The 12799-nt window shown below is 45.1% G+C and overlaps 1 protein-coding gene across 3 annotated transcripts; it reads right to left on the bottom strand.

Moving 5' to 3' along the window:
- Positions 1-835: 835 nt before the first annotated feature.
- On the bottom strand, positions 836-12405 carry FAM118A (family with sequence similarity 118 member A). Of its 3 annotated transcripts, none has more exons than XM_071422288.1 (8): positions 12159-12405; positions 9731-9786; positions 8240-8492; positions 6601-6822; positions 5863-5991; positions 4827-5112; positions 2525-2557; positions 836-1058 (listed from the first exon to the last, which is right to left on the bottom strand). In XM_071422288.1, exons 1-8 carry the CDS (start codon positions 12219-12221, stop codon positions 961-963), a joined length of 1140 nt encoding a protein of 379 aa, XP_071278389.1. In that variant the 5' UTR covers positions 12222-12405; the 3' UTR covers positions 836-960. The 3 variants fall into 3 exon arrangements, with proteins under 3 accessions (XP_071278389.1, XP_071278390.1, XP_071278388.1); XM_071422289.1 differs by lacking the exon at positions 12159-12405 and adding an exon at positions 10718-11434; XM_071422287.1 differs by lacking the exons at positions 9731-9786; positions 12159-12405 and having other exon boundaries at positions 8240-9710.
- Positions 12406-12799: the final 394 nt, after the last annotated feature.

Genomic DNA, 12799 nt, shown 5'->3' with positions numbered 1-12799 from the left:
TACAAGGGAAGAATCACCAGTGCTGGGTGTAGGCTGATCCTTACCAAGGGGAGAGATGGGATTTCCTATTGTGGACCCAAATCAAATCCTTGTGATAAGGATTTGCATGACTTTAGGCATTAAATAGTGGTAGGCATTAAATGAGGGTCATAAATACCTCAGTGCAAGTGATGGATTTTGCTTGGCTTGAAACAACAGGTGAAGCATTCTGAGCTGATCACCAGGATCCACAAGAGCCTGACTAGTCACTTTCCAAAGCAGCACCTTGCAGCAGCTGCAGGAGGTGGTTGTGTGACAAGAGAGTAAAGACCTGCCAAACCAAAGGCAGCAGGCAGCACAACCTGTGATGTAGCAATATTTAAAACATTTCTACAGGTCAGGGAATGCCAGCTCTGCAGTCTTGTCCCTGCAGGTGCAGCAGTTCCAGCCTTTCCTCCCCAGGTGATCTTGTGCCTTACCAGACAAAGGAAAAAACAAATCCTCGTGCCAAAAGTGGGAAGCAGGTGGGTCATCGTGCTGTGGTTCCATAAATGTGGAACAGCACTGTTCTTCAGGACTTGGGGATCAGAGACTGAAACCTGCAAGAATCCAGAAACCCACCTGCAGTTCAGCTGATGGGAGAACTGAAACCCCTCTATTTCAAAGGCACTTTTGACTGATTCACCTGGGGAGGAGTTTGGTCCAAGTGGTTTCATATAGATGCAAAGAGAAGTTGCATCTGCTTCTGTCTGTCCCTGCAGGTCCTGCCTGAGTGGTCTGGCAGTGCCAGGGGAGTGACTCCTTTGACTCTCAAGCTTTACACATGACACATTTATGGCTTTAGAAGAGAGAAAGCTAGTATGTACAATTTTATTCCACTTAAAATCATGAAAATACCAGCTCAAAACATTCCATGCAGCAGATGTAAAACACCTACTGTTAAAAAGCTTCTGGGGTAGGCCTTTGGTGTCTGGGTTTTTTTCATTCAAGAGTGGGCATATCTAAATGCTTAATCCTCTTAGGAGAATCAGTGCCACTTTCTCCTAACTTCCTTTTAGCACAGTCCACACATGATGTTCCTGGAGTGAAAGAGGGGAAAGAAAACTCCTTAATATTGCTTGGTGTACTTTTTATTCTAAGCACCAGCTAGCAAGATAAACACAATCCTGGTTCCCCCCAAGGTTCTCGACTCTGGATTCTGAATTACATGTAACATTAACCCTGCTAAGTGGCTGGGCTCAAGCTCTCCCCAAGACTGACCTCTGGTACTGACACAAACAACAGGGACTCAGCTTGGGATTCAGCTGCCTTTTGCCAAAGCTAATTTAGCACCTGTGAAGCTCACACCTGAGTCTGGATCCCTTATTCAGAGGCCCAGCTTGAGCTGGAGGCTTGAAATAGATTACCACAGTGGTCCTAACTTGAACCATCCCTGAAGTCTGCAGCAGAAATCCTTGGTAAGCTGCTGTTGGAAGTACATGAACAGCATAACTGGAGAGTGAAGTGAATGGAATAGAAATTACTTCAAAAGCAGAAGGTTGTGGGGTATTACATGCAATAATCTTGAGTTTTTTATTTGGTCTGTATTCTGAACTACAAGTAAACAGGTGCTAACAAGTTAATAAAGGAGGACTGTTTAAGAGGGACTGAAATAAATTGTACTGCAATAATCTTGAGTTTTTTATTTGGTCTGTATTCTGAACTACAAGTAAACAGGTGCTAACAAGTTAATAAAGGAGGACTGTTTAAGAGGGACTGAAATAAATTGTACTGAAGGTTTTGGTTTCTGTTCTGCCTAATTGTACTTGATTGAAGTTGGGATTGATGAATTTAGTTGAGAGAAAGGTAAGTTTAAAATCCCACTGGAATTACAAAACTTATCTCTGGCTTTACACCTGCACACAAGTGTCTTGGAGCTTGTGTGCTTTTTGATTGGGAAAAAGCAAGGTGTGCACCTCCTGCACTGCCCAAGGCCCTTACATTCAGTACCAAATGATACTTATATCCAGCTCTGATGTTGGCTGCAGCAGCAGCACAGATCTCTCAGGACTGGAATCTTTTAAAGCTGTTTCACTGTATCTTTTCCATCATTATTGCTTGAGTTATTCACAGAAATATCACAAAGCAACCTAAACAGCTCAGCTGTAAAATCACCTTCAGTACCACACCCTTGAGATTCAGTCTTCCTGACCCCTTAAGGGAGGCTTTTGGAACAGAAACATGTATTTGGAAATCTAAACCAAAAATCTCATTGATGTTAGCATGTAAAAGCTCCAGAAGATGTATATGAAAAGTTACTAGCATGCACCAGAGTACTCTGAGGTAATATTATCATTTGTCATTTGATAGACCTGAAAAGGCCATAGTTACCTGCTGCTAGAAAGAAAACCAGAGAGTAAAAAAAGTGTTCAGCAAACTCTCAGAGCTAAATCAGTGCTCTGCACAATAATTAGTTAATTACTTTGGAAATTAACTAGAAAGAGGAGTATTTTTCTTGTGTTGGTAGGATTGTGGAACTTTCTGTGAAAATAAAAACATTACTTACCCAAGAGCGTTGTGCTGTCCACCCGATCAGCATCTAGAGAAGTGTAAGAGACATCAGCAACACACATGAGCACTCAGGAAGTTTTTACACTTTTATGCACCATCCCAAAACAGCAAGGTTGTATTTAGAATCCCAGAATGGTCTGGGTTGGAAGGGATGTTAAAGCTCATCCAGTTCCACCCTCCTGCCAGGGACAGGGACACCTTCCACTATCCCAGGCTGCTCTAGGACCCATCCAGCCTGGCCTTGAACACTTGCAGGGATGGGGCAGCCACAGCTGCTCTGGGCACCCTGTGCCAGGGTCCCACATTTTGATCACAAAAATTCTTCATATCTAATCTAAATCTATGCCCTTTCAGTCTGAAGCCATTCACCCTTGTCCTATCCCTATGTGACCTTGTCCAGAGTCCTTCTCCAGCTCTCTGGGAGCCCCTTTAGGCACGGGAAGGCAGCTGTAGGATCTCCCTATAGCCTTCTCTTCTCCAGGCTGAACACCCCCAGTTCCCACAGCCTGTATCCAAAGAAGAGTTACTCCAGCCCCTGATAATCTTTGTTGCCCACCTCTGGACCCACTTCCAGCAGCTCCATGTCCTTCTGATGACAGAATCCCCCTCCCCTGCTGCCCACACTGGGGGGGCTCTGGCCCCCAGCACACATGGCCAGGGCATGTCCAGCTCTCACCACCAGCACCCCCAAGGCCTTCTCCCAGCGCTGCTCCATCTGCTCATCCCAAGCCTGGATTTGTGCTTGCCATTGCCCTGACCCAGCTGCAGGGTCTTGGCCTTGCTGAACTTGGTGATTGCACAGCCCTACCTCTCCAGCCTATCCAGGTCTCTCTGGCTGTGACCCCTTCCCTACAGCCACAGCCCTGAGCCTGCTGTTGTCTCCTCAGGACACTCAAGCTCACTGTCTACATCCCCATCATACCAGGACATGGTCCTGGTTCTAACACAGATTCCATCAGTTTCCATCCACACATAAAACCACAGCCCACAGCCCTGAGTGTGACCATCCAGCCCATTTTTTACCCACATCCCCCAAGTCTTCCTTTTTTCCCTTTTTAAAAGTAGGGGTTATGTTTCCTCTTTTCCAGTCAGTGGGAACTTCCCCACTTGAAAGAGTTTTTCAAATCATATGGCTGAGCAACTTCATTCATGGTTTAGCAGATTGAGAATTCCACCAGGATATGATTACTCCAGCCCAGGCTACTACTAACCCTGACCTCAGGTCCAGCTGAGCCTCTCCTCTGTTGGGTTCTTTTTCACCTCTCCTAGGAACTGGTCCTCAAGGCATTCCAGGATTCCTGGACTGCTTGTGGTTTGCTGCGTTCCTTTTCCTGTAGTCCCCAGTCTGCATCAGGCTTATCTTGGTTTTGCATTCCTCATTTCTTTAATACACCCCTTTTAACGAACTCCCCCTGCTACATTTTAGAATAGAGTTTGTAAATAGGCACAAAAAACCAAACCCTGACAGTTGGGTGATGTACAGAGCAGTTCTGCACACCTGAAAATGGTTTTGTTTGGGATCTTGACCTTCATGGAAAGAAAAACATAATGCAGTCTAATTGGATCATCGAGTCACAAAAACCAGGCTATTAATTTGGACACACACTTTTCAGGGAAAGGTTCCTCCCATGCACCAACTGGGAATAATTTTAGACAAAACAGTTTAATTGAAATGATAAATAGAAGAATTGTCAAATAGCAATTCTTCCCAAGGTCATTTAGTTATTTTCCTCTGTTCTCTGGATAAACCAAAACTGAACCGTCATTGTTTGGAAAACATTAAAGAAATCTCTTTCCTTAGACATACAGTTGTTGTTTCTCTTTGTTCTCTTCACAACCCTAAGTGTACTAAACCAAACACTTACTGGATGCAGTGATTTAATTTCCCATTCTATGCTCAGTCAGATATTGTAGCTCAACCAGCTTATCCCACCAGCTAATCCCTTCAATTCTCTTAATCTCTTTTCCTGACAAGTCAGATTTCTGACAATGTAATACTCAATAAGCTCAAGTAGTTCACATCATAAATATATGTTAAGTAAACATCTTTACCAAATACTAAAAAAGACACAAATCCAGAATTCAAGATTAAATTTGCAAGAATCCACAGACCTCCAAAATCCACAGATTTAAAAAGCCCATCTAGTTACAGTCTGGCCACATGCTTCAACTCTGCATGTCCCTCACAAGCCACAAAGCTGCACACAAGGTCAGTGCCTTGGATCAGCTGCAGTGTTCAGGCAGGGCAAACTGCCCAGCACCTGCTCCAGACTGTGCTGTTGATGAGGCCACATTACCTGGACTTCTCTGTTTGCAGATCTGAGCAGTCAGATCCTGGACATACTCTGGGAATTGTTGGAAGCAGTCCCCATAGGACACCACTTTTATTCCATGCAGCAGCATATCTGCCTGCAGCTTAAAGAAGTGGTCTTCGTTTTCTTTAAGCACCAACATGTAATGTTCTAGATCCACTTTGTTCTTTACTGTGTAAAGAAAAAGAGCTTGGAATATCTGGTCACGCAGAGTCTCTCCACAGCCCAAAAACAAAAAGGACTTGGTTCGGTACAAGTTCTGGAGAACCTCCTGTGAAGGAATACAAAGAAAGAAGAGCCACATTTACTTCAGCAGACAAAAGCCAAGGTCAGAACTCCTAAAATACATCAGCCAGAAAAGGACCAGCAGAGCAGAACCTCACCTGTGACCTGAAAAAATCAAATGTTTCAGGACCAGGCCACACTGACATTTCAAAACCACTGTTCCTACAGAAAAAAGGGCAAATTTATAATACAAATATAGGAGTTGGAACAAGATGATCTTTAAGTTCCCTTCCAACCCAAGCCATTCCATGGAATTTAAATAAGCATGTAAGTGCTGCCAGCAAGGGAATTTAAATTGAAAGAATTAGGGTGACAGAATATTGTAAATCAACCTCTAAATATGGAAAATGAATATTCCTGACCAGATGTTTGACTTCCTATGACAGCTAAGATATTAAGTCCAGGATCCTGGTACCAATTTAAACCCCTAAGAAGCCTAGCAATCATATGATGATGAATCCTTGTCCTGGTGTCCAGTATTTTGAGGCCCCTGTTCTTTCCAGAGATAAATACAAACTGTGAGACCCAGCTGTGAGGGGTTTAGTTGTGATTTACACAGCCAAGGGCACAGACTGCCCTTGCAACAGAGCCATCTTCCTGAATAATTCTGAATAGTTCCTCTGGTCCCCAAATATTTAATTTATATGATCCCACAGAACCTTAGATAGCTTGTCTGCAGTGATTACAAGAAAACTGTTTGGCAAAACATAGTCAAAATTTTAAAGATCATACAAACCATGACTTCAGGATCTTGAGTAACATCTTTATATCCCGAGGGATCAAGCACCATTCCACAGGGATCTGTATATAAGCCATGAATATGAAGAACTCCATATTTTACATGGCCCCTTGCCCACTGAAGAACCTAGAGCACATCATGCAAGATACATCCTTTTGTTATAATGTACCACACTCACCATGAATCTGCAAAACTATACAGCTGAACTGAGTTATAAACCACTTAAAGCAGAAACAACTCCTTTAGCACTTTCCTACAGCAAGAGGTTGTAATTACTAATTACACAGCTCACTTTAAATCATAACAAAGAGGTGATGGCTGATACTGCAGCTGTCTCTGGCTTTTTAGGTTAAACAGACAGTCAACCAAGAAGCAAGTTCCAGCACCACTGACAGAAAGGTATGAACAGCAAATTAACTACCAGCCAGGTGAAATTCTATTTGGAATTTTAACAACTTTACACAAGTTAAATAACTTGTGGATTTTTCCAGCAAAATGGCAGGGAACTGGTTGACAAACATGTCACTGAAATTCTCCTTGGTAACTGTTACCAGATTATTCAGAATAAAGAGATATGTAAAAGAAATGTCTGGGCATCTGCTGTAATTTATAGACATGCTTTAACAATTAACAACTTTTAGTCTTGACTCTTTAAACAAGAAAACATCTTTCAGCGCAGCTTATGTGCCAACTTGTCATAAATTAAGTCTAATAATTTTACAGCTCTCATCGTACCTTATCCTTATCTTTAAGGTCTAAAGATTCCATAGGTTTACCCTGCTGCTGACCAAATATTTCAAGCAGGTTATCATAGTTTGTAGTCAGAACCATCGTGCCTCTCTCCATGAGCCTCAGGATGGACTGCAGAACCACGGGGTTCTGAATGTGTTGCTCTAAATTATCAAACACCTCCATTAAGCAGTCCTGGAAGAAGTTGGGCTTGGTGTCCCCGGTCCGCTGAGGAAAGAGGAGAGGAACAATGCATCAGGCCCCTGTGCTCTGTTACAGCTGCCTCCCACAGGAACCCACCCCACCTGGCCACCTAATGCCACAGCATTCCTGCAAAAGAGGCCTTGTACAGTAACCAAAACCACCCAAAACAGGCTTGAACACCAACCAAAACCACCCAAAACAAACCTCAGGCTGTTCCAGTGCTCTTGCTTCTACTTAATGTAGCTCCAAACAACTGTCTGGATTTCTCAAGAGAGCTTGTAATACAAGTACAATAGAATAAAAATTAGCTTACCCTGGGTTCAGGCACACCAGTATTTTATCAGTATTCAGCTATTCAGTATATCCTGGATATCCCTGGGATATAGTATAAAGAGGGATGGGGGGGCAGCAGTTTCTGTGTTTTCATTCCTGGCTGAAAAAACTTTATTACTAATTAAATCTGCTATGAACACATGCAGACTTACTTGTCACACTGGAGCTCTGACAGGCTCACCCCAGCCCACAATGAGCACTATGTCTGTCACCCAGATTATTTAAACTAGAAGGAAGACTTGGCAAAGGTCTTAACACTGCTTGAAAACCTCTGGAAACTCAGATGGATGAGTGAGACTGGGCATGCACGGGCTGTCCTCAGGGAAGTGTGATCTGCACTGGTGATTCACAATGTGTGGCCCCAAGGCCATCAGCAGGCTCAAGGCCTACCTGTACTTACAGGGTCCCTGCAGTTACAGCCACAGATCTAGAAATTCCTCTTTCAGTCTCAAAAACATTACAGCAAATATTTAATAGTCAGGACTACTGTTTGCATTAATTCTGATGGATGCTAACGTGTACTAAAACTCAGGGATTTTTTTAGTCTCCCCAAAATGTACAATGTGCTGTATGATTGTGGCATTCACATTCTTTTTCACCCAGGGTTTTTCCCCTGGGAAGCTGAAAGGCAGTGAGAAGCCTCAGAGAAAAGGAAAACAATTCTTATCTCATTTGCTTCTCCTGTGCTGTGCTCATGTGGAATGTGTTAGGAGATTGTTTACTCACAGGTGATTGTTTCATTGGATTCTGGTGTGAGTTGATTTGACTCATTAGGGCCAATTAGGGCCAAGCTGTGCCGGGACTGTGGAAAGGGTCACGAGTTTTCATTATTATTTTTTTAGCATTCAGTATCTTTTCTGTATTCTTTATTATAGTATAGTATTCTTTAATATAATATACTATAATAAAGTAATAAATTAGCCTTCTGATAAGATGGAGTCCTCATCATTCCTTCCTTCCTCAGTGGCCCTCCATTTACATTAGTATGATTACTCACCAAATTTCCATTTTCACCATTTAAAAAAAATCAATTTCTGGAAGTAATGTTCCCTTAGAACAAAAGCACATAGCAGGCTTAGAAATTAACAGAGGCAATGAACATACTCACTGGTGACATCTTCCTGATGAGATCATGTGCAACCACAAGCAGGTCCCTCTCTTTGACCACTTTCTTACGGAATTCGGCGACATCCCCCGGGTGCAGCACCTCCAGCTGCTCAGCTGCTCCAAGGACAGCCTCGATGCAGCTCCTCCAGGAGCAGAGTGCTGGGATTCCTGGGGCCACTGCAGCACTCACCCCCGTCCCAATCACCAGCAGAAGGTCCCGAGGCTGCTTTCTTATGAGACTTTTTAAGAATTTTCTTAAACACAGAAAACAAAAGTGTTCATTGTTCACAGTGCGTTTCCTGGCTTGCCTGAAGAGCTCAGGGACTGACTCCAGAAGTTCACCTGAGCCATTAAAGTTTCTCCAAAACACCAACAAACCAGCAGGAACACAGTTCTCCATTCCTACACAACAGCTCTCCACTCCTACACATTCTGCTCTATTCCAGCCACAGAAGCTCATGGCCTCCCCCAAACCAACAAATAGCCTTGATGCCTTTTTGCCATTTCAGACAAATAAATGTGCATGGTTAATGCCAACCAAAGAAAGGCAACAACTTCAAATCACCACTGCCTCTGAGATCCAAATTGATAATTGCCAATTTACAGGGCAAGACAAACACCATTTCCAATGAAATTTTGAAAAAAGAAGGCAAAAGATTGTCCAATGACTGAACTAATACATATGTGATAGAGAGGAAGTAGAACTATTTCAAAGGGACAGTCACACTATTCCAAGAAAACAAACTTCTGGTTTTTTTTCTGGGAAAAAGTGGAATCTTTTATTCTCATTTCTGATCACTGTAGGATATGTGAACATAGCAGTCATGCTGGTTCAGATCAAGGGTTCATCCAACTCACTGTTTTGACATTACTACCCACAGATCCCTCTCAGAGGAGTGTTGGTGTTACATCCACAGTCTCTGCATAAACCAGCACAGAGGAATGTGAGGAAAATCTGCCTTTCATGATTACTCAGCAATTATGTGAAAATGCATAGAAACCATACAACAAAATCACTCTGTACAAACAAGGACTTCAGTAGTACAGAAACTCAGAACCTCCCTGACTTTCCAAACTACCTTTACAGATTTTCAGTTCCTGGTAACATGGTAATAAAGATGATTAACACATCTTATTTCACAATCATCTGAAACTATGTAGGTCAAACTATAATGGTCAACTTGAAATGGCCTCAGGCAAAGCAATAAACATGCAGCTATGGTTGCCAGCTAGTGCCTACAAATAAAATATGTTTGATGGCCCCATGCCTTCCTGCTACATTTAGCCCAAATTGTTTCTTTTCATTGTTCACTCCTCATAAACAACTTGAGTGAGCATGAAGTACTTGGTCAGTGAAGGAATTAGCTCCTGGGGTAATTTCAAGTTTTCTGGCATGATGTTGTTAATGTATTCAATATTCAGTAGTTTATTCCCACTGTGGTTTCAGATTTTCATTAAGAGACAGTTTTGTATCAACTCTAATACAAGTTACCTGTATTTCTGCTCACTTCTAGTGGTGGCCCCTTCTGGTGAATCCATCTCTGAGCCCTGAATAAAACAAAAAGCAAAATAATTCTTAATGCTTCTGCCTTAGAAAAAGCCAAAACCAAAATCAGACATATTACTGTTGATTTTTCTCTTTATTCCATTTTATTTATTTTATTCTCCGTATTCCATTCATATGCTGGGAGCTAATTTGGAAGCAAGAAGCTCCAAGTTTGGAGATTATTTGACTAACAAAAAAACCCAAACCAAACAAACAAACAAAAAACCACAAAAAACCCCAAACAAAACCACAAACAAACAAATAAGAAAAACAAACCACCCCAAGCCCCCCCAGAAAAAAAGTTTAAAACACACAAAAAAATGCCAACTAACAAACTCCAATCCAACCTAAAAAAAAAGCCCAACCAATCCCCCTCCAAAAACCAAACCAAACAGACAAACCCAAACAAAAAAAACACAGATATTTTCAGCAAATGCAGCCAGGGTGTCTTTTAAGGCAGAAAAATCTTTTCTTGTTGTAATATTTATTTTCTCTGTACTCCCTTCCCTGACCAACAGTACCCTATGGAGGTGCCCCACTGCTGTCATTAGCAAATCCAAAAATCAGGACAATAATCTGTTTAAGGCAAAGCACTTCAAAATCACACAGGACCATCAAGGCTGGCAGAAACCTTCTGGATCACCAAGGCCACCACCCCAATGTCACCATAACACCCCTAAAACACGTCCCCTTCATACATGGAAACATGATGAGTGCAAAAGGCAAAATGGAAAAACAATGCGCAAAAAAACCACAAAAGTGCAAAAACAAAAGTGCAAAACAAAAAATGCACAATGCAAAAACAAGGCAGGAAGGAAGTGCAACTTATTTTTGTGGAAAATATAGTTGTTATTTTATAACCCCATTCAAGAAAGCTTTATTAGTATTATTACAATTTTATTATAATCCCCACATTTATTAAAAACATCTCACCACGGGCTGCTGTCAATACCAGCATTTCAGGCCTCGCTGTTTCCTTTTAGCTGCCGAAGTTATTCCTGGAAGGCGCGGCCCATGCAAGGCAGCGGGAGCAGCGATCCCGCAGAGGAATGGCTGCGATGGGGGATGGAGGTCACATCTCCCGGTGCTCCGAGCACTGCCAGCCGCTCCGGGACATCCTCCGGGCCTGATCGCACGTGTGCACAGCTGCTTCCCAACCCGGCTTCCCCTGGAACTGGGAGCCCACCGTGATCCAGGGATGCCTGGCAGCCGGGATGCGAGCCGGCTCCTTGCTCCCAGCACAACGAGGGGACATCGGCACCACTGCTAATCTCGCATCTTTCCTGCCCTGCACACTCCGGGTTTATCGGTGAAATGAGAGCTCTGTTTACTGGCTGGAACTCCGGCTGACTCGACAGAGCGAGTGTTCCCAGACACTTTTATAGCTGAAAACTGCCTAAAACGTTCAACCCAAAAGGAATGCCCGGTCCCGAGCCCGCCAGTTCCCGCTGAGGAGAACCACGCCGGGAGCGGGAGCGAGAGCCGGGCCGGGACAGCCGCTCCCAATTCCCTGGGGGCTGCTGGGTTCAGGAGCCGGGCCGGGACAGCCGCTCCCAGTTCCCTGTCTGCTACCGGGAACAAGAGCCAGGCCGGGACAGCCGCTCCCAATTCCCTGGGGGCTGCCGGGTTCAGGAGCCGGGCCGGGACAGCCGCTCCCAATTCCCTGGGGGCTGCCGGGTTCAGGAGCCGGGCCGGGACAGCCGCTCCCAATTCCCTGGGGGCTGCCGGGTTCAGGAGCCGGGCCGGGACAGCCGCTCCCAATTCCCTGCCGGCTGCTGGGTTCAGGAGCCGGGCCGGGACAGCCGCTCCTGCCGCTCCCAATTCTCTGCCTGCTGCCAGGTTCAGGAGCCGGGCCGGGACAGCCGCTCCCAATTCCCCGCGGGCTGCCGGGCCGGGACAGCCGCTCCCGCCGCTCCCTATTCCCGGCCGGCTTCCGGGAGCGCCCCGGACGCGCTGCGGAGCCGAGCCTGCCGCCGCCCGGGAAACAGCCGCCCCGCCGCCGAGGTTCCGTACAGCTCGGAAATACAGATTGCGATCAGAATCTGCTCCCAAATCGCTCAAACCCCCAGCAGGGTGGGCGGCGGGGAGCTGAGCCGGTCTGTCCGCTAGGTCCCAGTCTGGGATCGGGCATGGGAGCGGCTCCTCTCACTGAAAACCCCTGAGAGGCAAGAGCGCCCAGCTGCGGGTCTGTGTGCAGCACAGCAGCCAGCTCTGTTGCAGCAGAAAGCCACCTGGCTAACCCGCATATTAAACAGTTGGTGCTCTGAAAACGTACCGGCAACAGAGGTGTTGGAGATGAAAGACATTACGATGAGGAAAGTAAAAAAAGAAAAGAAAAGAAAAATAGAAAAGAAGGCATAGACAGCGGCGTTACCTTGGGCGGCTCTACTGACGGCACGGCGGGGCTGGCGGCGGGGGTGGCCGGGGCATCGTGCATGAGGCGCGGTGCTGTGAGGCCGTGACAGTTGCACAGGCCACCTGGGACAGCAGTGACAGCAGTGGCACAGGCCACCTGGGCACGGTAACCTGCCGGGAGAGCAGGGCAGGGCAGCCCGGCGCTGCACACAGCCGGCTCCCCTCAGCGAGTCACAGCGCCAACACCCACAGCGCCTCCTCCCCTTCCAATCCTCTCTCTCTCTTTTTTTTTTTTTTTTTTTAGCTTTTAATATCTTAAAGCCAAAGTACAAAAACTTCCACGTTCCACGTCCTTCAGCATGGTTTATTCTGGTGTGTGGTTAACAATATTTAGCTCAGTTGCAGCTCTTTTTCCCATCAGCAGTCCCGCCTCCCTTTGAAGCGCCTCACTTTAATCCTGGCAGTTGGATGGATAAAAGCTGTAATTGTGCCCAAGGAGGCTGTTACAGACCTGTACCCCCAAATTCCTGTTGCAAAACTGTGTCGAGTTCTCTGGTTTTAATTCCATAATTAAAAAGCAAAACTGGGGTTTTCAAGACTATGTGCATTAGGAATTCTCTGCTGTGAGGGTGGTGAGGCCCTGTCAGAATAAGAAATTTC

The sequence above is a fragment of the Agelaius tricolor genome, unplaced genomic scaffold, assembly GCF_023055355.1.
Source record: "Agelaius tricolor isolate 1412-34295 unplaced genomic scaffold, bAgeTri1.0.p SCAF_3, whole genome shotgun sequence".
Classification (NCBI taxonomy): domain Eukaryota; kingdom Metazoa; phylum Chordata; class Aves; order Passeriformes; family Icteridae; genus Agelaius; species Agelaius tricolor.
Note: the sequence above shows the minus strand (reverse complement) of the source record. Positions and strands in the feature narration are given on the sequence as shown.

Excerpts from the sequence above, each read along its gene's own strand:
- FAM118A (XM_071422287.1), bottom strand. The coding sequence starts at position 8,698 with ATGAGCTTCTGTGGCTGGAATAGAGCAGAATGTGTAGGAGTGGAGAGC. Across the intron at positions 5,992-6,600 it reads ACCTTAAAGATAAGGATAAG|GTTCTTCAGTGGGCAAGGGG; the intron begins GTACGATGAGAG and ends GATGTGCTCTAG. Across the intron at positions 5,113-5,862 it reads CTCAAGATCCTGAAGTCATG|GAGGTTCTCCAGAACTTGTA; the intron begins GTTTGTATGATC and ends ATTCCTTCACAG.